Below are 27210 nucleotides of genomic sequence, written 5' to 3' on the forward strand. Positions count from 1 at the left end.
TTGTAGCTCCCAAATCTTGAAACAGATGGTGGCTGCAATAGACAAGATGATATGAGATTTGGGGGTCATATTTCACTCCCCAAGGTCCACCATAGTTTGAACTTAATAATTCTTTTAATGGAATTTCATATTGGCTCTAATTCTAATAATTACAATGAAAATCTTTGCAAGAGGCAGGATTGTTGCAAGGTGGGAGCTGAGTCTGAGAGAGTGGGGCTTCATCGTTTGAACTGGGGACTTCCTAGCCAAGACATTTTGGCACCTGAGGTGGGCCCCAAAATGACACCCTCCTCCCTGCCAGGGAAGAAAGGGTGAGGGAAGATCTACATCAGGAACAAGGGAGGAAAGAAAGATGGATATCAGGATCTGCTACTCTGGTGGATCCTGCTGCCTGAGGCAGTTGCCTCATCTTGTCTCATGGGTGGGCCGGCCCGCTTCCTGGATCATAACCTTAGCCACTATATAGCTGAATTAATTAACACACTCTGAAAGTCAAGTGAGATCAAATGTTAATGCCTAGTTCCTCCAACAAAAAGTATGTGTTCCAACAGTGCGATAGGAATCTGGTTTTGAAACCCAATGGGTGAACAGTTTGTGAGGGCCCAAGAATAACATAATGAGTTAGATTGCTGAAGCTAAGCTGCATATCTTGTCTCTGTGTATGCAATGTTAATATATTAAGTTAGTGCTGCATGCAGTTTTAAAAATGAATTTCCCAAATTAATTTAGGAAACTAAATTTCCTATGCTAAACTAAAATTGTTATCAGTGGAGGAAGTTAGAAAACACGGAAAACCCTTTCCATTTACAGTGTATTCCCATCCAGTAGTCTCCTTATCACATGTCAAATAGTTTTGCTGCCATAAGCACTAGAAACTTGACTTTTGAAACTGGAGAACTTCTGAAAATGTCAAGAAGGTCTTATGGATCTTGCAGCTGAGGATTCTTAGGGCCACAAATTGCTTGCATCATCTGGAACTACCTGTTCTGTGTACCCCTTCACTATGGGTGAAATCCAGTGTTTGGAACAACTTGATCCAGCAGAGATATCCACTAACGTGAATGGAGCGGGGGGGGGGGGAGATGAAAAACAAACAAACTAACGCTGTGTTGTCATGGCTGAATTCTGAGTCAGGGATGTCTGGGCTAGGGAAAGGGGCTGCTGGTATTTGAGTTTGTATTTTTATTTTCTGGTTAGTGGGTGGGAGTATTGTATGGTGGTTTGTAGCAGAGCACCTGCTTTTCAACTGGAAGGTCCCAGGTTTAATCCCCATCATCTCCAGGTAGGACTGGGAAATGCCCCTATTGGAAACCCTGGAGAAGTCATTGCCGGTCAGCGTAGACCAGTGATGGCCAAACTTGGCCCTCCAGCTGTTTTGGGACTACAATTCCCATCATCCCTGACCACTGGTCCTGTTAGCTAGGGATGATGGGAGTTGTAGTCCCAAAACAGCTGGAGGGCCAAGTTTGGCCATCACTGGTGTAGACAGGCATGAGCTAGATGGACACATTACCATCTGACTCCGTATAAGACAGCTTCCTATGTTCCTATATTGGTGTGGTTTGGGGTGGAGGTTTTGGTTTGTTTGTCACCATGCTGCCAATGTAGTTATCGCTGTTATGGAATGGGGGCTGTTACTTATTTTTGTTTTCTAACATGCCGTATGAAATGTTTTCATTTGATTTTTTTCTATTTTATTTATGCATGTGTCCTTCAGTGTCAGTTGTTTGGGGACCGCTTAGGTGACTAGTAAGTTAACAACAGCAGCAACATTTCCTGATTTGCACTGTGACCCACTCCCCAGATCTTTTTCGGAGGTTTGCTGTGGAACCAGTGTGGAAGGTGCCATGGGGTGCTGGGGAACTTGTCTCCTTTCCTCTTACATTAGCAGGCGCTTCTGCTGGATCAAGAGCCATTCCACAAGTGGAGCAGCAGCAGGGGGTTTCATGTATAGCACATCATGGTCATTCTCCAGTGCTCCGCCTCTTTGCTTGCAGCACATTATGGCATCTTAGTCTTCCTTGTAATGTACAGTGGTACCTCGGGTTACATACACTTCAGGTTACATACGCTTCAGGTTACACACTCTGCTAACCCAGAAATAGTGCTTCAGGTTAAGAACGTTGCTTCAGGATGAGAACAGAAATCGTGCTCTGGCGGCGCGGCGGCAGCAGGAGGCCCCATTAGCTAAAGTGGTGCTTCAGGTTAAGAACAGTTTCAGGTTAAGAATGGACCTCCGGAACGAATTAAGTACTTAACCCAAGGTACCACTGTATACTGCAGGTTACTACCATGTTTCTGTAGAGCAAGTGTGCGCAGAGTGTGTACAGCCTAGCTTTCCAGTCTCTGGGATTCATACAATTAATGCCGGACTAGGTTTACCATGGTCTCACCCTGGAAGACATGCTCTGCAAGCAGAAGGTCCCAGCTTCAGTTCCCAGCATCTTCAGGTAGGGCTTGGGATATCCCCTGTCTGAAACCCTGGCAAACTTCTGCCAGTCAGTGTAGTCAAAGACCAAGCTAGTTGGGACTGATTTGATAGCAGGCAGAATTATTGAGTGCAGATTAGCTATATCTTCACTGGTAAGAGATTTGTGTTTGTGTGTGTGTGCACACGCATGCAAACACATGTGCTCTTGCTTTGTAAATTAAAAAACAAACAAACCTGGATAGTTAAAACAAATAATTATGAATAATGAAATGTAGATGTTGAAGGAGTGTCCAGCACACCCTTGGCTGACAGCTATAGCTGAACTTGGGCTTAGATTTTGACAAAGTTGAAAGTGCTCTCTTATTTAACTGAGAACGTTTTCAAAAATGTGTGTAAGGAGCAAAGCTTTCTCCCCCTCAGGCCCCAGGCTGTGGCTCCTGTGCCAGAATGTCTTCAGTTGTGATCCCTGGTGGTGTTTTTTCTTTTTAAATAAAAAAGCACTGTTCTGTTTTGAAAGACAGAAGATTAGCAAAGAGATTTGTGAGCTGCCTTAAATCTCATCAGGAAGCAAATTAATGTCTCTATCAACTTTGGGACTGTTTGGTAGGAAAACCTGACTTTATCCCAGTTACAGAGGTGGTTACATCACGCCAAGAATGCAACCATGTGGAACGTAGTGTTCCCCCCCCTTTAAAAAAAAAAAGATATGCAGGGATTATGGAAAGGTATGTTAATGAGGCTATGCTATGCCAGCTAGAGTATTTATAGAGAACGCTGTTGTACAACTAGCAACACTGTGCCAAGAACAAGGTGCACACACATACACATTTGATTTTCCACTGGCTTCTCATTCCTGTTGAAACCCCCAGTATCGTCTGGGGGACCCAGACATGATATGAAGAAGGTGCAAATTTCTTACCTTTCCCAGGGACTATTTCCATTGGGTCAGAAGTCAGGAGTTTCAAACTCTGTTCCCAGCTCTCAAATCAGTGCAGTGCAAGAATCTATGCAATGGATACCCTAGCTCAGTCGGCCCCATTCGTCCAAGCCCTGATGATTGCCTACTGTCTACAGCAGGCATGGCCAAACCTTGCCCTCCAGCTGTTTTAGGACTACAATTCCCATCATCCCTGACCACTGGTCCTGTTAGCTAGGGATGATGGGAGTTGTAGTGCAAAAACAGCTGGAGGGCCAAGTTTGGCCATGCCTGGTCTACAGGCTTATCGTTTACCTGATAACGTACTTTATAACACGGTGAAGTACAAGCCCGTATCCTATGCCAAGCTCTGTGCTAAGAATGGTTTGCTAATCAACACCTATTGTACATATTGTGCAAATGGTTAAACTATTCAGTTCCGGTGTCAATGTTTCCAACTGTGATCATTTCAAATAGGGTCAGTACGTTAAAATGGTTTTCCCAGTAGTGATGTGTGGAAGTGAGAGCTAGACCCTAAAGAAGGCTGATCGCCGAAGAATTGATGCTTTTGAATTGTGGTGCTGGAGGAGACTCTTGAGAGTCCCATGGACTGCAAGAAGATCAAACCTCTCCATTCTTAAGGAAATCAGCCCTGAGTGCTCACTGGAAGGACAGATCGTGAAGCTGAGGCTCCAATACTTTGGCCACCTCATGAGAAGAGAAGACTCCCTGGAAAAGACCTTGATGTTGGGAAAGATGGAGGGCACAAGGAGAAGGGGGTGACAGAGGACGAGATGGTTGGACAACACGTTAAAATGAGTCCTAGTTGAGAGATGCCCAATACTTAATTCAGAAAAGTGTAGAATGTTCCCTTGAGGCAACTACTACTCCTTATGAGGAGGTCCAAAAAGAATTGCCAGGTTATTAAGACAGACACCAGTAATCATCAACTTAAGCAGCCTCAGTACAACTGTAGAGTACAGTGGAACCTTGGTTCTCGAATTTAATCCGTTCCAGGAGTCCATTTGACTTCCAAAACAGTTCGACAACCAAGGCGCGTCTTCCGATTGGCTGCAGGAGCTTCCTGCACTCGATTGGAAGCCGCGATCGGCTTCTGAAAAAGTGCGCAAACCGGAACACTCACTTCTGGGTTTGCGGCGTTTGGGAGCCGATTTGTTAGGGAGCCAAGCTGTTCGAGTACCAAGGTACCACTGTACTGAATTGGAGGCACAATCAGTGGGACTTTGCTTTGACATTTCTCTGTGGGAGCAGCTAGAGAGCAATACAGAGCCAGGCATATCTAAGACTTATGATGATGATGTTTATTTATACCCCACCTTTTTCCCTGACAGGGAGCCAAGGCGGTTTACAGATAAAAATGAGAACAGCTCATTGCTGTGCTGAAATAACACTGAAGCAGGTTGTTAACAAAATCTGGCTAATGGGGAGTTATTTATTTCGGAGGAGGCCTGCATGCTTCTCCTCTTAATAGCAAAACAGGCTTCTTCCCTCAATAACAAAAGCAGAAGAACTGTGGGATTGCGCAAGGAGTGCCATGTGACAGGAACAGCCAGGGGTGAAGCAAAAATGGGTGGGTCTGTTGCCATGACGAAAACATGGACAACTCATGTGGGGCCCAACTGGCAGGCAGAAGGCTGGTGACAATGTGTCATCAGCAAATAGCATTTGAAACTCTTTGCAGCGTCCTAAACAGTTGGACTATTGATTTCAGAGAATCACATTTCCAAGGGATCCCAGGAGGGCAGCATAGATATCTCATTAAACATGAAATGATGTTTCTGAACACCTGGCTTTCCTCCTGTTTCTCAAAAAAAGAGAGCTGCTAATGGAAATAGAGCAATAGTTGGGTTGTTTTTGCCCCACAGTCATGATCCTTGAAATTGATGTCAGAAGCTACTAGAATGCTCTGGAAACATTGGAACTGGAACTGGAATTGAAATTGCTCACGTATCATGTATCTCAATACTGTAATTGTGAGTCCATATTCTACAAAGCTGGTATAGTTCATGATCTTTTAAATCTTTTTTTTTTTTCATATTTCACTTGTCCCTCAAGTTGCTCGGAATTTGGATACTTTTTATCCTCACAACAGCCCTGTGAGGTAGGCTAGAGTGACAATCCAAATATCACCCACTGTGCTTTGTAGGGATTTGTTCTGGATTTCCCTCAGCTCCAGTCCAGCCCTCTAACCACTACCCACACTACCTCTTAAAACTAAATGCAGCTCAGATATCCTCTGCTGCTACATCTTCTTTTTAATTATTATTATTTTTCAGATAGCCGCTTTGGGGAGCATTATTTTCTTCGGAGCTTAACCTGTAGAATGACTGGATTGAAAGTGACAAGCCAGAGACATTCCTGCCATTCAGGAGAGGCTTAAGGAATTTCTTATTGGCTAAATTACAAATATGTAGCATTTTGCCCAGTACTACATGGCAATTTCAGCCTGCTTGACCGTGACAAGATTAGCGTTCTCGCTCTCTACCCCCAACCCCTTCGTAATGGTTGTGTAAAAAAAGAAAGAAAAGAAAAGATTAAGTTGTACCAGGCAGAGATGCAGAAAGTGTGTAAAACCCAGGTCTTTACCTTGAATGATTCTCTCTTTCATTCATTTGGGGCCTTAATTAGCCCCTATGTCCTTTAACCTCCTGAGAAATAAATAAGGGGTTAGATTTGGGTGGGGTGGGGGAGAGGGATCAAGACACACACTGATTTTACCACACACCACTAGATAATACATCAAGGAATGTTTGCAATTAGCCCAACCTCTCCCATTTCAGCTTCATTTCATAAAATTGGCTGCTTTAAAATAATGACCGCTCGACTGTGATTGAGGTGTTTCATAGGCATAGCTGAGCTCTTAAACAAAAACAATACTACAGTGCATTTATAAACCAGACTTTAGTGCTGCAATATTCTCCCTATAAGAGTGGCTACTTCTGGATAATTACCCCCTCTCTGTGTTTGTGGTCTTTATTTCTCTTCTCTTCTTCTACACCAGAAATGGAAACCTTTGGCCTTCCTGGGATTCAACTCTCATCACCTCAGATTTCTGACCATGTGTGGTATGGCTGAGGGGAATTGGACAATTCTCCAGTTGGAGAGACATAGAAAGTGGAGTCCTCGCTTAATCGGTATTGGGACCTGTAGTTTTTAATTGTAGATGGCTGTCCTGGCCTCCTTGGGGACAGAAATTCAATAAATAAATAAAACCTCAAAAAGATCTCAAAGTAGCTGTATTACTACAAAGATCTCAAAGATCTCAAAGTAGCTGTATTACTACAAAGGAATTTCAGAAATAGACTGGAAAGAGAAGCTGCTGAATTGCAACTCATTACCAAACTTAAAACCATGGAGAGACCTGGTCTGAACAAAGACATTGGATTCTTATCTCATTATACATGACAAAGCCATTTTTCACCTTCTCACCCCTTGCTTTTTCCTGTAAGACCTATTGCAGTCGTTAAGAGTCGTCAACAGGCTCATCACAGCTATCTGCCAATCACCCATTCCCACCACCCTTCTGAGTAATACCCCTCCCCACCTTCTCACTATATAGAAGGATCTGGCAACTTCTGTTTCAGTGTATCTGAAGAAGTGTGCATGCACACGAAAGCTCATACCAAGAACTAACTTAGTTGGTCTTTAAGGTGCTACTGGAAGGGAAAAAAATTTTTTTGTTTTAAATAAAACCTATTCATAAATAATCTAGAATTGGGGGTGAGCAGTGAGGTGGCTAAGTTTGCTGACAACACTAAGTTGTTCAGGCTCATTAAAACAAGGAGTTTGCAGCGTCTACCTAGGCAATGAAGTACTTTTCCCACCCATGCTGGCCACTGAATCTCCTTGACCAGGAAGGAACATAAAACGGCTTCTTGTCCCAGTTGAGCCTTTTGCCCAAGCAGCACTCTCTTCCTGTGCTGTTGGTGCCTTTCTCTATCCTTTTCCAGTCCTGGCTTTCTGGTTTGTTCCTTTATCCTGCGTTCTGGTTTTTCCTCCAGAGCTGACTTGCTCTTTGGTTCCGACTCATGGCTTTGTCTCCTGACGCAAATGCTACTCCTCTTGGCATCCAATTGACAGCAATCGGCAAGTCTTCCCATTTGAGTTTCTATTAAGTTTCTCATTTGTTCCAGTCTTTTTAGGTCAATTCAGCAAATCTCTGCATCAGTTTGCATTAAAAAAAAAAGTCCTCATGAAAACACCATTTTGGTGCAAACTTCTCCAAATATAGACATTTTCCTGTATCATTTTTGCAACCAGTTTTTCCTAATGTAATACATTTTTGTATGCTATTTTTGCTCATATATGCATTTTTATATAGAGTAATCATTAGTTCTCTAACAACAACAACAAAAGAGGTACCAAAACATGCATGTATTAGGGCCTAATATGTGCCCTTTTTGGCTTTTTTTTTTTTTCAAACTTCGTTGCAAAATTTGGGAAAGCACAAATCTCAAAAGGATAGCTGTGTTTTGGTTTCAAATATTGTTTTGGCAAGTTCAAATTAGGTCGGCTCACATTAAAATGTGAACTGAACTGAATCGCCCTCCTGCCCTCGTCCCTAGATGACCTTAAAACAAAACAAAACACTGAAAACAAAACAAAACACTGAAAAGTGTGCATCACAGCAATTTGAGTTGTGAAACCCTGTTATATAGGCACCTTAGCTCTCAAAGGCTACTAAACATTAACTCCTGATCTGTAGTCAGTCTAGCACTTGTTAGGTCATGCAAAGCCTCTCTTGAATACCAGACAATAGTATTTCCTGAAGTAGTCGGCAGATGGCGATAGTGCTTCCTAGAGATGCTGTTTCTTAACACTGTTAATTTGATTTATTAAGTGTCTTGAAACGTAGTATTTCCCACTCACTGCCAATAAAATACATAAAAGCATTTTAGGAATCGCTTTTACACTTACTTTTTTTTTACTGTTTTGGTTCTGTATTTTGATATCTGTTACGATAGGACAAAAAGCAAACTGCATGCTTAAAACATGAAATGGAAGTGACAGGTGGCCATTGATGCTTTTGTTGCTGTGTAATACAGCTGAGGATTTTAAAGTTTTTGAGTTTTTTTGTTTGTTTACAGGCTTTAACAGTTTATTGTACACCACTGAGTTTTTGTGTGTGTATAAAACAGACAAGTTTCAAAGCAAGTATGCAGCCCCGATGTGCTATATTGCAAAAAAATTGTTACATAGACAGCAATGTGGAGTTTTCAGAAAATTCGCAAATGAGGGGAATTTCATGTAGGAAAAAATTCAGGCTGTGATGGAAGTTGTTCCGATGCCCTGGAGAGGGATTTTAAGTTAGCATGTTTATTCTGCATGTATTTAGTAAACAAAACTAAAAGCTTTGAAGCTGCCAAGCTGGCCACATTATTAGCACTTGCCATCCATTCATTATTATGAAATGCAGGTGGTTGTGGGTTTTTCCCATGGAAAAATAAAGCACTGGAAAAAATTCTGTCAATGTATATGCATGGTGTACTGGTTAGAGTGCTGGACTAGGACCTGGGAGACGAATCAGTCAGTGTCAGCCTGACCTGATAATAGTGATGAGGATAAGATGGGAAGGAGAAATGCATTCTCTTGAGCTCCTTGGAGGAAAGGTGGGGTGTAAATGCAACCAACCAACCAACCGAAATAAAATGAAACATGACTGTTGGATTTGTAGAAAGTTGCTGGGATGAGGAGAACTCCTCAGGACCAGGGACGGCTCTTTTGTATGCCACACTAAATGGCCTTTTCACCTCTTGATGATAGGCTTGTGGTGCATTTTCTTTGCAGGAATCATCCGCTTGCTGCTTTCGGGATGCACTGGTACAAGTCATCTTGCCATTGCATCCCTTTTCATATCTTTAGGGCTGATGTACCAGCAGTTTCACAGTGTGCTTTTCGAATCTTTTATCTCCTGCATACAGTCAGTGGTCAGTTGATTAGTCATTTATGCTCCTTACCGTATTTTTCCATGTATAAGACGCCCCCATGTATAACACACCCCTATTTGGGGGGACTGAAATTTAAGAAAATGGGGGGAGATGGCACAGAGCTGTTGAGCTTTTTTGGGGGGGGTTGTCGAGGGTTGTTGAGCTTTTTTGGGGGGGGTTGCTGAAAATTGCTCACCCGCAAGCATTGCAAAATCCGCCTCTTGTCTGTCCCCTCGCCAGCAGAAGCTGCCAATTGCCCGCCCTATTGCCACAACGACAGCCAATCAGCACTAGTCCTTGACGCAGCCACCAATAACATGCCCAACAGCCGCTGACAGCCATGGCAGCAACCAATCAAACGTCCACCCCATGCGCTATCCATGTATAAGACGACCCCCACTTTTTAGCACAATTTTTAAAGGAAAAAAAACTAGTCTTATACACGGAAAACGACGGTATCTCATTTCTAGATGCATTTCCATGGCTAGAAAGTTTTGTACAGTTACACCAAATCTAACAGGATAATTAAAAACAGCAACCTCAAAAGCAGATTGGTTCCTTCCAAGATATTAAATACAATGTTGAGGTGCCATAGACGGTGGGTGGGAAGGAAGGAGATGGGAAGAGAAAAGGAGATAGCCTGCACAAGACCTCTAACAGTTTATTGCAGTTATCCCACGGGGGGGGGGGGGATTAGGGCTGAAGGAAAAGGACATGGTAGATGGTTTAAAAACTAAAAAAGCAAACAACCCCCCCAAAAAAAACTTTGCTGTATACTTATTTGACAGTAATCTCCTCAAGCCCAGTGGGGCTTACTATTTGAGTAGCCTGCACAGGACTGGGAATTTTAACTTGAGGAAGCCGTGGTGGAAATTATTCTTAAGTAACTATAAGTATCTCTGCGTTTGTTTCCCCCCATCCCTAGTTTAAAACATCAGTGTTTCTTTGTTGAATTGTCAGAGTGAGTCTAGAAAGTGTTGTATCCAGTAAGTAATATATGGAAAACTTGTCATTGAGGGCGGCGGGGGGAGGGGGGGTTAAGCACGTGGCTGGTCAGTGATGTAAAGCTGAAGACCGATCCTTTGTACTATTAAAAAAAAGTTCGCTTAGGCTAGAAGACCTTGGAAGACCCTAAAGCTGCCATTAGCTGTGGGGTGGGGAACAAATAGCTTCTGACGGCAACTTTTTTGTTACTGACTTCTTCAGAATCTGCGTCGTGTCTTTAAAAGGAGCATATTGAAGGGTTCTTCTGTGTGCTTTAAACAAACCGAGATATAAAAGCGACGGAGGTCCCTTGCCCCCGACTGCCGTGGGGCAATGTACTTTACATTTGTAAGCTTCTCTAGTTCAGCTGCTGCTGCTGCTGTTTTCTAGCTATTCTGAGGATTCTACAGCCCTAAAGACTGTGATCCTTTGACATCTTTGAAACCAATCCCATTTTTGCTAAAATCCAAATGTCCTAAAAACATATATAAATTCAGAACTTTGTACTATGAATAGAGAAGCTTCATTTAGAATGCTGTGCCCTTACTCTTTTTCTTCTTCTTTTTTTTAGTAATTGTGGAGTGGTTCAAATGGGGTGATGAAGCTTTTTAGAAGAGGGATGAGTTTTCTATTTTTTTATTTTTGACTTTCTGAAATGGTGGTTGTTGTTGGCATCTGTCTGTCTTGGGAAACAATGGAGTGGGTCTCTGGTGGTGAAGTCAAACAGCTAGAGAATCACAGCACCTGCTGTGGCTGCAGAGACGCAGCCGCCTCCTGCATTGTTTTTGCTGCGTTAGCAGCACCCAAGTGACCTCTCTGGGGTGCAAGCCTTGGCAGTGTGTATGGAGGTCCTGGCCTACCCAGAAGACAAGACCTCCCTCTTGGCCTTGCTGATGTGGTCCAAAGGAGAGCAGAGCAATAGGTTTTGCAGCAGCTTGACTGCAGGTGTTGCTAGAAGGTGGCGTACAAGATGCCATTCAATCGCCTTAGGGACTCCACTCTGGATTTGTGTAGAGTTTACTCATTAGTCTTTTCTTCTCCCAAAGATATCCTGCAAGGCACTGAAAGTTTAGGACCAGAGTTTTCCTTCACCTAGATGGGCTGCCTTTTCAGTTTGAAGAGCCCCATCTGCCCCTCCCTTCCCACTTCAGCACTTCTGGACTGCTGTACCCACTATTGCTCTCTTCCACCTAGAGCCTGTCTTCACATGCAGGGGAAATCCCTAACACACTGAGGGTTTGAGACCCATCAGCTACCATCACCTGGTTTAGCCAGCCAGCTGAAACTGTTTCCTGAGGTGTGTCCGCTGTCACATGCTGACAGCTTCTAGGAGCCACAGGTGAGAACAGAAGCAGGGTGGGGACCAAAGGTCGACAAACTCCCAGCGGTGGAGGAAGCCGCTTGGGCGCCTGGGGCGGCATGCCCAGGGGCGAAGCGATCCACCCATAGGGGCAGGGGCCTCCGGAGTCTGCCTGCCTCCCCCCATTCAGCTGCCCTACAGCTGGGGGGGGGAGGCAGTGGGTGGACCGTTTGGGCAGCGTGGAGCCTTTGCACACCCAAGCCACTGTGTCTGTCCCAGGAGAGATACGTGGCTCAGGCTCGCTGCAGGCCCCACTGTGAGTGCTGCCCGACATTTTGTCACCCCCCTAAGTGGTGACACCTGGGGCGGACCGCACCCACAGCACCCTTTCCTCTGCCCCTGAAACTCCCCCAGAAGGAGCACGACGTATTGCCCACCAGAAGTACTACCCCTCCCCTAACACCCCATACAGATATTATTATTGTTCATTTCATTTCTATACTGCTTTTTTATTTTTAAGGGGGGGAACCCAAACAGTTTACAACCTACATTAAAATACAGAATAAAACAATTCAGAATAAAGCATCACTGAGGAAATTCAAATATAAAGTATACATTCAAAGCAACATCATTAACAGGAAACTAAAATGTTACCTTAAAAAATAAAACATTACAAAGGTAAACTACAGAATGCACTTTTTTATATATATATATATATATATATAAATTTTTATTAGTTTTCCATACATTCATACAATTTATCCAAATTTTACCAGATTTTAACAAAATTCAAATTTTGGACTTCCTTCAACTTCCCTGAAAATCATCCATTTTTACCCTTTAGTACGCATTTCTTTAATTGCATTGCCATTTGTCTTCCCTCCTTTTTCTATTTACTTTCGGCAATACCTTTTAAAATTTTTTACAGTGCTTCTTGAAACCCCACTAGCGTTGTTTGCACCTCACATACATTTTTCAGATAATCAACAAATTTTCCCCCATCTTCGATGAACTTTTGGTTTCGAACATATCTTATTTTGCCAGTCAATTTGTCCAGTTCCGCATAGTCAATCAATTTCATTTTCCATTCTTGAATCGTCGGTATTTCCTCTTGTTTCCACTTCTGGGCCAAAAGAATCCTTGCTGCCGTAACTGCATACTGGAAAAGTTTATAGTCTTTTCTTCTTATATCTTTTCCTGTAATCCCTAAAAGGAAGGCTTCTGGTTTCTTAACAAAAGTGTATTTTAACATCTTTTTCAGTTCATTATATATTGCTTCCCAGAAGCTTTTTACTTTTACAGAATGCACATTTAACGCAGCAAAGTTAACAAAACAATTGTTCACCTTAAACATTTCAGAAGGAAACGTCACTGAAGCAAGTCAAAAAATTTTTTTAAAAAACCAACCCAAATCTAAAACAGCATAATTAGCTAGAAATATTGTAAGCATAGTATATTGCTGCTGTTGCTGCTAATCGCGCTCATGGTTGTTCATGGCGGACAGCAGCCGTGGAAGCTCAGACTTGATGATCTGAGTCTGCACTAAGAGGCAGCCAAGATGGTCTCTGGCCTCGACAGCAGCCTCAGCTTTTGGAGCTGGAGTCAGTTAGGGACCTGGTGAAAAAAAGGCCTGCAGGGCAGAGAGCAGGTCTTTCCTGTCTCACTGCCAAGATGGTCAGCCATTCATTTTGTTTCCTAAGCAGCTGCTGAAGATGTATTCCACAGATCTGCAGTTTATACATGGCCTCTGCTTATTGATTAATTATGCTACATTACATCTCTTTTCATGTTCTTACATACAAAGAAAACTTTTTTTTTCTTATTGCTTTTTATGCTTTAAAACCAGCTGCCAGGCCTGATTCAAAGTGCTCACATTGGTGTTTAAATCCCTAAATGACTTAGACCCCCAATATCTGAAAGACCACCACCTTCGCTGTAGGCACTCTTGAATGTTAAGATCAGCAGAGGTGGTCCTCTTGGTAGTTCCGCTGCCCTCAGAGGTTGAGGTGATAGTTACCCGAGAAGAGGGCATTCTGTGTGGTAGCACCTAGATATGGAATTCCCACAGAGGTGTGTCTGGCACCTTCATTATACAGTACTGCAATTTTACAATTACAATTTATTTATTTATTTACGGCTATTAGCCCATAAAATATGTACAAACATAAAAACACAGGGACATAAAAACAGATATATCCGACAACAGAAGGTGAACACCACGATGCAAGGGTGGGTCATTGAGCAGAGCCAAGTGACAGCTTGGGGTCAGGAGAGCTCCAAGGGACGGATCACAGAAAAGGAAAACTGAAGACGAACTCCGACATGCACTCTCATCATAACAGTCCGATTAGTTTTGATGTTGTTGTTGTTTTTTGGTGGTTTTTGAATGTGAGATAACCGCATTCAGAAATCTCGCCACCTGCAGAGTTACAGAAGGATCTGTATCCTGCAAAAGCAGTGCGGCGTGTGACTCAACAGGCCTGCCAACCAAGCGCAGTAAAGCAGGACCCAGGAATTTAGCCCTGGCTATGCTATGTAGGGGACAGTTGAACATTATATGTGAAAGAGATTCAACAGTTTCCCCGTCACACATGCTTCATTATACAGTTTTTATTGTATGATGAAAACAAACCTGTCTGCCCCAACCTTTGACACCAGAGAAATGTGTCTTATGGACTCACTGTATTCCTGTGGATTTGTTTTTTAACTGCTTTTAATATTCCATTTTAGATTGTTATTACAAGACTTGGGACCTACTGCTGAAGGGCAATAACTAAATAAATAAATAAATAAATAAGATGTATAAAAGTTAATAAACTGGATTTCATATCAGCCGGAACTTAACTAATTTCCCTGAAACAACAAAGAGTCTTAAAGACTAAACACTTATTATGGCATAAGTGTTTGTGGACTGCAGCCCACTTCATCTAACGCATGAAGTATCTAGTATCCTTGATTTATCTTGAAGTGCTATCTCATTCAGGATAACAGCTCATGCACCTGATGAAGTGGACTGGAGTCCATGAAAGTTCATGCGTAATAAGGGGCTACAAGTCTCTGTGTCTTTCCTGTAAGAGACTAATGCCTGGGAATGAATTCTCTTTGACTGCAGCATTCTACTTCATTTACTGCTGCGGTGGGAAGTTAAACGGCGTTTCCGTGCGTTCCGGTTTCTGCCACATTGTTCCATTGCACCAGAAGTGGTTTCGTCTGTGGACAAATGCCAGGTCCCTCAGCCTGAAAGCGAGATGGGCGCTTTAACCCCATAGTCACCTTTGACAGGACATAACTGTCCAGGGGTCCTTTACCTTTTTACCTTTTATTCCTCTCTTGACTAAACAATCCCTGTAATTATTCTAGTTTCTCTTATTGTCTTTCTTCCAATTAGAATTAGTTATTCCTGCTTGAAACTAGATGCTATTTTAAATGAAATGCTGCTCATTTAAGTGTGCGCCAACAATTCCCCATCTTTGAAATTCTCTTGTGTTAGTATGATATGCTTGGCTGAAAACTGAAACCAATGGAAACCTCTTTGCTCTCACCCTCAGAAATGTGACCAAATGTCTTACTTAAGGGTTTAATGTCAGCAAGGCATCCAAGTTGCTTTATATTCAGAATCACACAAGCAAGCGTGTAATGAGGATTTCCTCCTACTTAAGAGGTTCCTGGCTGTTAACAGCAAAGTGAGAAGTCGCTGTTTTGTTTGCCTGTGCTAGAAAGTCAAACCACACACAGAGAGAAATCTAGCTGGAGCCTAATAATTCATCAGCCATCCTTTGAAAAACAAGCTCTGGTTTCCTTCCTACTGAATTAATATCAAAACATATTCTGCGTAATAGGATCTTCTCACATAACACCTTTTACAAAACTGCCTTCAGTAATTTCTCAGTTTACTTTACTAAACCTTTCTTTTTGTAATGGTTTGGAACATCACTCCGACATATTTTGTTCTCAGATATGACTTGTGGGCTGTATTGTCAGACCATACATAGGAAACATTCACACAACAAGGAAAAATGACTGTTTATTTTAGTGACTTGCTGTCTTTTTTTTTGATGGAATTGCAAACTTGGTGGATCAGGGAAATGCTGTGGACATAGTGTATCTTGATTTTAGTAAGGCTTTTGACAAAGTCCCCCATGATATTCTCGCAAGGAAGCTGGCAAAGTGTGGGCTGAACAAGGTAACTGTTAGGTGGATTTGTAGCTGGTTGACTGACCGAACCCAAAGAGTAACCATAAATGGTACCTCATCATCCTGGAAAAAAGTGACAAGTGGGGTGCCACAGGGTTCTTTGTTGTTCAACATCTTTATAAATGACTTGGATGAAGGAATGGAGGGGATGCTCATCAAATTTGCAGAAGACACCAGGGGTAGCTAATGCTGCAGAAGACAGAATCAGAATTCAAAATGACCTTAACAGATTGGAGAACTGGGTGCAATCTAAGGAAATGAATTTCAATAGGAATAAACGTAAGGTTCTGCACTTAGGCAGGAAGAACCAGATGCACAAATATAGGATGGGGGACACCTGACTTACTACCAGTACATGTGAAATGAATCTAGGGGTCTTACAAGGAACGTTTGAAGGAACTGGGTGTGTTTAGTCTGGAAAAAAAGGAAGACTGAGAGGAGATATGATAGCCATCTTCAAATATCTTAAGGGCTGTCACATTGAGGAGGGAACATGGTTGTTTTCTCCTGCTCTGGAGGGTAGGACTCGAGGCAATGGCTTCAAGTTACAAGGAGATTTTGACTAAACATTCAGAAAAACTTTCTGACAGTAAGAGCTGTTGGGCAGTGGAACAGACTCCCACGAGAAGTGGTGGACTCTCCTTCCTTGGAAGTTTTAAAGCAGAGGTTGGATGGCCATCTGTCATGGATGCTTTAGCTGAGATTCCTGTGTTGCAGGGGGTTGGCCTAGATGACCCTTGGGGTCCCTTCCAACTCCTAACATTCTAAAATTCTACTCTGAAATTATAGATCAACTTTATTTCCTGGTGTACAAGAGGTCATTTTACTGTTGTTTTAATTGTCATGATACACAAATCCCTCAGGCCTCATATGGGAATTTGAATAGCTACTAAGGGAATTTTTTGATAGTTTATCAGCAGTACATGTAGCTTACCGTGCTGAGTAGGTTTGGAGCGTTTTTGTATGTATGACTGAGATGAAACCTAAAGGGAACATATTTCTTCACCTCCATGAATCACACCCCTCCCCCTGTTGGCAATTGTTTTGGCAGTAAAATGGGACAAAAATTGTTGCCTATTCAGAGTAAGTACAGGAAATATTGCCCTTAAATTTGATTTGGCTTCATGATGCTGTCACACCATCAATTCCAGCTAGGTAATATCATGGTGATGTCACACTGCTTGTATTATCACCCATTGGCTGGGTTCATTTTATGAAGATGACCTGGCTGTTGTTTTCTAAAAATAATACCACTGGACCCATAGGGCAGAAAAAGAGGCAGGAACAAGAAGTAAGGAAGAAGAACTGTGAAATACCTACCTTGAAGCCCCTTCATAGACATCAAGGTGTTGCTCATATATCACAGATGGGACAACGTTAAATTCAAAATGGTGACTTAATAATTGATCTCTGCTTCCATCTAAGTGGAAACCTCTGTTCTGTAGCAGCTCATTTATGAATTCAAGCCATTATCTCATGAGATTTGCTGCTGTTGAAAATAAAGGCCTGCAAAGCAACCTATTCATCACATTTCTTCGCTTTATTAAGCAACTATGCAGTGTACAAAACAAGGCTTTACAGTTGAAAATAGATTCTGTTCAATCATTATTCAAAAACATTTACTCCAGTATCTAGTATAGAGAGGTGAATATTTTAAGTGGCTCAGTACTGCTTTGCCTGACCCTCAGTTGAACTATTGCTATTAACTTGGCTTTTTAGTCTCCGCTTGGGCCAAAAAAGGGAATCGGCCATTCCTTGCTTGATGGAATTTGGGAGATTCCAGAACATAGCACACAGTATGCGAGCTGCCACAAACATAGATAATTCAAAAGCTAATCTGTAACTATGTACAGGCAGTAATTTCTTTAGATAGCAATATGGGTCAGAACTCCATTTTCTGTAGGCCAGCTGACTCAAGCCATTGAAGTTGAGTGCTTCTTCACTCCCTTTAACCCTTTTGCAATGTGTTTTCCTGTTTATTTACTATATTTCCATGATGCAAGTACTTCTGAGGCTGTTATTTCATTCAGCAGATGAAACAGATCGGCTGTGTTTCCATGAAGGTGACTGCGATAATCCTGCACTTAGTGCTTGATCATCAAGTTCAGTGATGTATCCAAAAGTATTTTATTATAATTCAGTGGGCTCAGTATGCACATAAATAACATCACAGCTCATTTAAGCAGAGAAATAAAACCAAGCAATTCAGTAGGAAACCATTGCACATGTTCGCCGTAAAATACCGGTAGCATTTTTTAAAAAATAAAAAAGGTAATCTCTTAATGATTATGTTAATCGTGTGATAAAATGAAAGCCTTTAAATTGTTTTTTTGTGCTACTGCTTATCCAACCTTCTCGGTATTGATGCTGACATAAAAGCTATTACAGGCTGCAGGCAACGAAGAGTAGATTCTGGCTTGCTTTATTTTTATTATTAACTATGATGTCTAATAGCTAAAGTCATTTAAGTGGCACAAAACTGTTTTGAATTAACAAAATCTCCCATTCTTTGCCAAATTGTTCCCGTGGCACTTAATATTCACTGCAAAAGCATGTAGCGTGAAAACATGGTCATACTGATAAAACAAGTGGTCTTTTGTGCTGTGGACAGTACTGGGAAAATAAAAAAATAAAAATGCTGCATTAAGAACTATAATGGTGGCTTTTATTATTCAAATGCACATGGATTCTTTTGTCTGTGGATGGCTACCTGATCCTAAACAGCATCTCAAAGCAGCATTAGTTTTTTCTCATTGTGTGATGCTGCAGAATGTGATGACTAGTTGTCATTTGTTGTTGCTGCACCTTCCAGATCCTATCATAAAACATGGAGAGTAGCTGATTGGTTTAGGGTATTGTTATAGTAATGAGTTTGTTGTGGGATATTGTTATGAGTTTGTGCCTTGACTCCCCTACATTCCTGGGTCTAGTGGGTGTTGGAGTTTAATCAATGCTTGGAGTGTTAAGATGGGCTGCCAGACACTGAATTTAACAGTGTCAAAATACAGGCCAAACCAGGAAATCGCCTGGGAGAAGAGCTGTCATGTCCCCATGATGCAGGCTGAGAGAGTCTATGTAAAGCATTTCGCATCCAAGGAACCTGGCATCCCTTCCTCCACCTTGCCATCAGGTTTTTGATCTGAGCCAGAGAATATTTTTCAACCTGAAAGCTTTTTCCTTTGAAGTGAACTTCTGCGAACCCTCAGAGTTCTTTTTCTGAGCCTTATTAGAAGACCTTAGATGACGCTCGTAAAAGTTAGAGCCAGGTGCCCTTCAGATTTGGAGACTCTGAATTGTATCCATTGCTGCACATGTCTACTTATGCAACAGGACATGCCTTTCCTCTCCTCTCCCCATCTGCACCCTCAAAATCTGCTCTGGAGGGTCCATCAACCCCCTGGAAGTGATTTCAAGGGTGTGTGGCAGGGTTGCAGGGGAGAGAATGGGAAAGTTCCTTTGCTCAGGCCAAAGTCTAGCAAAACAGCAGTACTGGATACTGCCTACCTATTGTCAGTATTGATCCAGAGCAGATTCCAATGTACAGTTAGCAGAGTAAAAACTTACACACATTGCAGGATTCCCTCCAAAATAGACCAGAGACAATTATATTTCACCCAGCAGAGCTTACTGCTACTGAAGGCAAATGAGCATAATGGTCACAAATCCAATACATTCAGGATTGGCACTGTCCATAAGAAATCCAGTTGCAGCCGACTTAAATTTACAATAACTTATAATAAGACTAAACCTTACCATTAAGTATACTGTGTATGGAACACCACACCAGAAGGAAGAGAGATAGAAAGAGAAAGTGAAGACCCAGGCTCCTTCTGGCCTATTATTATAGTCAGCATGACCTTGACAAAAGTGATAACAAAACCAGTTTAAGCCAGCTGTACTCAGCTTCTCTGAAGGAATAACCCAAACACCATGAACCTTGTGCTTGCTTCTTTCACACAGAGAAGCTTCCAGGACCCCCTTGAATTAATTAGAATAGCAAAGATCTCTACATAGAATCATAGAATCATAGAGTTGGAAGAGACCACAAGGGCCATCGAGTCCAACCCCCTGCCAAGCAGGAAACACCACCAGAGCACTCCTGACATATGGTTGTCACATCGGATCAATACTTTCTGTACTAAGAAATGCAAACTGGCCTGGACCATGAATTGTTAGACTGGTCACCAAGCATGGAGTCAAAACTACAAGATCATTTAGAGGCTTCCTTTCTCCATTTCTGGAAACTAAAAGCCACTTTAATGTGGGTTGAAGCCTTGTTTCGCAGTCCTGTTTCCGGACTGAGTTCCGTCTCGCTGACTGGACTGGTTTTCTAATGAAATTGGCCTAACCCTAAAGGCACTGCATAGTTCGTGAAATGTTTTTAGTTGATGTGGGTTGGTGGGGCTTGTGTTTTGGCATCATTAATTGTTAGAAACCTAAATTTTTAACCTTTTCTTTTATATCCCATGACATTTTGAAACAAAAGTTCCATTGAAATGAGAGCAAAGGCTAAAAAAGTATTTGATTTTTTTATTTTATTTTTATAATCGCAAATCCCAGTTCCTAGGGCAATATTAATAGGAACAAAAGGTCATTATTATAAACATCCTCCCTTTGAATACGTGTCTTACTTGAAATCTGGTATGTTTTTCTGACCATGTTTGCCACTATTAGCTAAATTACATATGAAGAAAGAGACTTGGTTGGGCTTTATTAAGTGAGGTTTTTCCTCACTTTGGTTTATAGGTACATCTATCTAAATAATTGTCTTAATTTTTTTAGAATGGGGGGGGGGTCATCCATTACCTTATATAGAAAGTAGAGGCAGAAGATCACTTGCTGATTCAAAAATACAGGGTTAATTCTAAATAGTGCTATACTCCTAGCATCAGGAAACAATTTAAACAATCCGTTCTTTCCTTTTACTTTGTTTTAGTCTGTTCTATGGTGGTTTTAACTTTTGAAATAAAGTCACAATAAATCACTCCCAATAAAAGTTCAGTAGGGCACATTTTAAATACACGTTGAGCTGGGTTTTGTGAATTTTCACATTTACAGTTGAATGAGGCTGGCTTACATTGCACCCTGAAGATGTCTCTATGCACAGGGAGTTACCGTATTTTTTGCACCATAACACTCACTTTTTTCCTCCTAGAAAGTAAGGGGAAATGTCTGTGCGTGTTATGGAGGAAATGCCTACGGGTGGCATGCCTACGGATTTTCCTCCTCTAAAAACTACGTGCATGTTATAGTCGGGTGCGTGTTATAGAGCGAAAAATACGGTAGATTCTCTTCTGTGGCTGAAGTGCTCAATGCATGCTAAAGAAAATGCTTTAAAAGTTTCCCTCGCTCTTAGAAGAAAATGTTAAAGAGGTACAGTTCAAACTGTTCTTGTGATCTTTGATTTTCCAGATAATTTGACTCCTATTGAATTAAGTACTCATGTAAAAAGAGTGGAGAAATAATGCAAACAAAGCCAAAACACATTTTTAGTAGAGTACTATCAGCACCTTTTGGGTATGCTACCATGTATGGCAAGTATCTTTTTAAAGAGTGGAATTCTGCTAACACAGAATAAGGTGGGCTTTTGTCCCAGCTCTCCACGGTTTCCAGTGGTGCCCTGAACGGATCACACAAGTTTAATGTGTGCGAGTTGTGATCCTACCGTAGCCGCATTCTGTCTGGAGTAAGAATGCAGTGAGCCCAACAAAATTGTGGAAACTCAGAGACGGCTAGCAAGTCCGACAGAAGGTTGCAGCGTTCCCTAGCCGTAGCGTGCATAGTGGACAAACTCGCCTAGTGGTTTTCCTCCAGTGTCGTCTTTAGCGGCAGACACACAACAAGTAATGGTACTGCCAAAGAAAAATCCCATTGTCTGCTAGTATGACTGGAACGAAAGCTGAATGGCAAATTGGCCTTAAGCAAACTATCAATCTGACTTTGATAACCCATCACTTTAAAAGGCCCTTTCATGTTTATGAAAAAGCATGACGTCAAAAGCCATGGAAAAAAATCATGAATCCCAAAAATGTCAGGCCAGACTTGCACAGCCTCCAAAAAAGCCCCCAGTGTGAACAGTTTCTCTACATGCATAACTAATTAGTTTAGGTTATTATAAGCCTGAGCTGTTATACCCTAGTTGCTTGTGCCATTTTGGGGATAACTTGTTTACAGTGCGTCCGTGGATGAGCCTTTGAACTGGAGTAGGAGAAAATTAAAGGAAAGCTGCCAAACTGGTTGTCTAGTTTTCTAGGAGTATATAAATGTCATGCTGGAAATGCTTGAGTATAATCATTACCAGGTGAGTTACCTTATTTATTTATTTTTTAAAAAATCTCTGCACAGTTGCATATGCCTAAACCCAGTTACTTCTTTGGGGCTATGGGTACATGCAGACCCTCCTGCATTATAATGTTTGTAATCTTAGCCAACTAAATAAGATTCAGACCTCTTGAAATTAATGGGCACGGCTCACCTAGGTTTGTTGATTTCAGTGTGTCTACTTGGAGTGTGACTTCATTCGATACAACTTTTACCGTAAGAATAGTAAGGGAGACATACCGTAATACGCCTTTTCCTATTTGTGCCTATATAGTTGATTTAATGGAATGAGCATTTTCTTTGTGTTTCGCTTCATTATTCAGCTGAAAGCCAACATAAACAGTTGAATCAAATAAAACCCATTTAAAAGTGATTGAGCCTAAGTCTCTGCGTATACATGGTGCGGTTACTATATGAGCTTTAATGTTTGTTAAGTTCATTTTTCTACTATAAGGACCAAGATAAATAATTGTGGATAAGTCAAATATTTCTCGTATTCCTTGTCAACACAATTTTCTATTAATGTCTTAAGTGTGTTGCTGCTTCATACAGATTTTGTCTACTTTCCAGCAATTTGAGGGAGGAAAGTTGAACTTTCTAGTTGACTTCATCTTTATTTTCCCGTTACCTAAGTTCAATACGTTGCTGACATTTTGAAATTTTTACTTCGTAGGATTCCGCCTGTCATCTTTTGCGAAACCTGCCTTTGATTTTTATTATAAGCTATGTGTTTGCCTTCGTTTACGTGCATTTCTTTTTAACATCTGAACTTGCAAATGAGCTGTATTTCCAGGCGCAACCTAAAAAATTTCAGCGCTAGATAAACCCATGCCAGATGAATGCACAGAAACTGATGTTGAAATGATGAACACTAACTAGGTGCCACCACCTTCTTATTATGCCTTTGCAGGTGCAGACTCACCTGGAAAACCCTACCAAGTACCACATCCAACAAGCTCAACGGCAGCAAGTCAAGCAGTACCTCTCTACTACATTAGGAAACAAGCACACCAACCAGGCGCTAAGCTTACCGTGCCCAAATCAGCCAGGGGATCATATTATACCGCCTGGCACTGGAAGCAGCGCACCAAATAGCCCAATGGCCATGCTTACGCTCAACTCCAACTGTGAAAAGGAGGTAAGGAAGATCTTACGTTGTCTATTTGTGTTATCCCTCCTCCATCTAAACATGCAGATATTTATGTCATAGCAGTGGTTCACACACCATGCATCCTGACTTATTACAAATGTGTTGGGATGCGTCCAAGGGAACGGGGGCAATTCGCTGGCCCCCAGCTGGCTCCAGCCCACCAGCCGGCAGCCAGGCAATCTCCGGTCCGTGGCTCAGCATCAAACAGCGACTCACAGCTTCAGAAGCCTCCAGAAGCTTGAGCACGCTCTAATCAGCAGAGTGAATAACATGCAACGGAAGTGGCAGATAGAGGCTGTGTAAAGCGTATTTACAGGCAGTTTATTCATCATCAAGACGAGAGGAAAAACATGTCTTCTCCCCTTTGCGTCCAAGCAAACAGCATAAGCAAAAGCTATACACAAACAGAAGTTCCCAGCAAGCTGTGCTGTGCGGGAATGTAAACAGGCATGTGACATACAACAATCATGGCACAACGATCATGCCTGGAACGGAATATTCTACCAAAATGCTCCCACTTCACTCCTTCCACTTACCGTTACATTGAAACCAGGAACCACGACTTGTTTCACTCAAACCAACCATGGTTTGTACACCTGGAACAAACACTAAGCAAGTGATCATTGTTTGTTGCTCCCGCTCACACAAGGGGAAGAGTTAAGCCGGAGCCCTCTGTGTATTCCTTACGATGCGTGAATGCTGCTCTTTAATTTACTCTTGTTAACAGCTAATTATGTAACTCATTTTTTAAGAAGGCAAAACAAGTCACGGTATTAATGTGAATGCGTTTTGTGTAAAAATAACACATTGCTTAACAACAACCAAAAAAAAAACCTGTGCCAACCCTTAGCGAAATTACTTAGATTTTCTTTGTGTTGTGTTAGCATACACTGTGTGGAAGGATGCAACTGACCTTTTAGCATACAATGTCCTTCTTGTTTCTTTCAAAACTTTCTGGGATAAATGTTATTGTGACTCAGGGTGGATGCAGATGGCATGATTCCACCACACAGTGACATTTTTGAATTGCCTGCCAGGGCACATACTTGGAACATAAGAAGAGACTTGTTATATGTGACTGTGGGTCTGTAGAGAAAGGCATCCTATTTCATACAGTGACTAACCAGATTTTCTGTTGTTCGTCTCCCATGAACTAGCCATCAGTGGCTTGCTTCCTCCAAACACAGAGATTCCATTTAGCTGTTTGCTGATAGGGAAGGAGGGGCCAATTCATTTGGTTTGCATTTTTAAGCGAACTTCCCGAACAAATACATAAACTGAAACATCGCTATCCTTTGAAATTTGCTTCTGTAATACTGTACAACATTCAGTTTTTAAAAACTATTTTCAAAAACTCTTATGCTAGGGGCAAGGGTATACAAAAATGCATACAAAATTCATTAAATCGTGGGGAACTGCTTCCAAATATGCCAAAATCTATACCACAATGTGTACAAATTATTTTAGTTTGTGATTTTGGAATGTAAGATATAGGAATGCAAATTATGCAAGGAAACTGCTTTTGTAAGAATAAATATTGCAACTAATTTTAACTCAGAGAAGCCCTACGGAGATAAATTAGTCATTAATTCCAGTGGGTCTGCTCTGAGTAGGACTAGCATTAGGTAAATAAATGATATTTATTGATATATGATAAATAAATGTGTGGTTTTTTTTTAAAAAAAGGTGTATATTAAGAGAAGCGCACATGAAATTGCGTACAAGTTATTGGGTAGGCTGTTTTAAAAAAAACACCAACATGAAGAAATGGGATGAATGAAGTTAAGAAAAATGAGGAACAGTGTAGCTAAAACTGACACATCCTTTCATCCCTACCCTCTAATAAACCTATCTTCTTTGAATTTCTCTAATCCCCTATTGGAGCAAACTAAGCCAATAGTAATTTCTGCATCTTATAATGGCAAATTCTGTAAGTTAATTATGATATGCCAAAGTATTTTGCATATGGTTATTATAGTTTTAATGCTTGCAAACCACTCTGGAATCTATGAAAAACATATAAATGTTTTAAATAAATGATATCTGCCTTTGCCAAATTGTCTGGTTGTTAGTTTCATTAGGTGACCCAGAATTCATTAGGTGACCCAGAATTCTAATTTCATGATAATTACCCACTAACGCTCCAGTATCTATGTGGACTGCCATATATTCCTTAACTTGCTGATTGTATGTCCACCCATTCCACTATTTACACACCCATTGGTTTTAACTATTAAAATCTGTTTTAAATACCCTATTGTTGCTCACCTTCTGTACTAACGACTGCTTGTTTACGACATTGCTTCCCTATATTATCGTTTTCATTTAATGGATCTGTATGCCACTGGTCCAAATATTTTAATATACAAATATTTAAAAACCCTATAACGTATCAAATGACACACCATTAATAACAAAAGCAGCAAAACACATTTCACTTTCTGTAATCCAGTTCCATCACCCACCCACTGCTGCACCGAAACAGAAGCCCCTATGTGAACAAAATTTTTTTTTAGAGATGATGCCCTATGTCCTATGATAGCATAGGGACGCAGGTGGCACTGTGGTCTAAACCACAGATCCTAGGACTTGCCGATCAAAAGGTCGGTGGTTCGAATCCCCACAACGGGGTGAGTTCCCATTGCTCAGTCCCAGCTCCTGCCCACCTAGCAGTTCGAAAGCACGTTAAAGTGCAAGTAGATAAATATGTACCGCTCCGGCAGGAAGGTTCAGCACTTCCGTGCGCTGTTCTGGTTCGCCAGAAGTGGTTTAGTCATGCCGGCCACATGACCCAGAAGCTGTACACTGGCTCCCTCGGCCAATAAAGCGAGATGAGCGCCGCAACCCCAGAGTTGTCTGCAACTGGACTTAGCTGTCAGGGGTCATTTACCTTTAACTTTTAAATGATAGCATGGAAGGGGCCAATCCTCTTTCTTAGGGCAGTGAGTTTCACAATGGTGGGGCCACCATGGAAAAGGCCAGATTCCTCCGGCCTGTCAGCCTTTCTGTCTCCCTAGTTGATCTTCAGTCTGTGGCAGCCCTTTGAATAACTTGGTATGAAGCTAAATAAGGCTTGAGAAGTCAAGAACATGGCTGGTGGCTGTTGCTGTCTCCTATGGGAACAAGTTCCATAGCTTAACTATAAGCTACATGAATAAGTACTTCCTATTACCTGTCTCTGCACTTGTGCATATTAGCCTATACCTGAGTTATTTTGTGGAACTGAACCCAAAAAAGGTAGATGTTGTGGGATTTGATTATATTGGGGGGGGGGAAGGATATTTGCTCTTAGGATTCCTTGTTAACAATGAAAGGAATCGGTGGGTGCATGAAGGAGAAACTTAGCAGAAGCTGCAGTCAAAATGAGCATCTAGTTTGGAATTTAGATGAACGGTCTTAAACGACAAAACTTCCATTGGGTCACATTGTTGACATCCTTCCGTCTCTGGAGACAATGGAGGAGTGTACCTTTGTAGGCGAAGTCTAACTGGTGGAAGGTCACAGCGCCTGCTGTGGCTGTAGAGACTGATACGAGAGAGACATGTTTTGTTGCAGCTGGGACGTATAAAGGCATCCAGTTGTGCTACGACAGATGCACCATGGAGTTTCTTCTCACTGCACTCCTTCCAGTGGTCATTCCTTCTCTGGTCACTGCTGTGGATGCGCAACCTGACTGTCTGTCTCCAGGCACTATGGTTGTCTGCAAGGGATTCCCATATGGCGGGATTGATGTTGCCAGCCTTCATGTCACATTTAGGGCTGCACATATTAGTCCATTTCCACATAGCTGTAATGCATTCAGCACATAATTGGTACAGAGAATGGGAATAGCTGCTATATGTCAAGTCAATTGCAGAATTGGCATTCAGGGTGAGTCTGGATGGGCCTGGCCTACCTAGTTATTTTAAACTGTGGTTCAAAGTTCTCTAGTTATTATTCTGGTATTTGGTATGTTCACGACACCAG

The 27210-nt window shown here is 41.7% G+C and overlaps 1 protein-coding gene across 10 annotated transcripts in view; it reads left to right on the top strand.

Moving 5' to 3' along the window:
• The window catches only part of MITF (melanocyte inducing transcription factor), a 137576-nt gene that overhangs the window by 92932 nt on the left and 17434 nt on the right, over window positions 1-27210 (top strand). For 8 of the 10 annotated variants that reach the window (XM_083601654.1, XM_083601657.1, XM_083601655.1 and 5 more), the window contains exon 3: window positions 23005-23232. In XM_083601654.1, the coding sequence (XP_083457780.1) occupies window positions 23005-23232 (228 nt within the window). Of the gene's footprint in view, window positions 1-21910; window positions 22075-23004; window positions 23233-27210 lie in introns of those variants that run through there. The other 2 variants (XM_083601663.1, XM_083601662.1) reach the window with 2 other exon arrangements.

The sequence above is a fragment of the Podarcis filfolensis genome, assembly GCF_964270895.1.
Source record: "Podarcis filfolensis genome assembly, chromosome: 2".
Lineage (NCBI taxonomy): Eukaryota > Metazoa > Chordata > Lepidosauria > Squamata > Lacertidae > Podarcis > Podarcis filfolensis.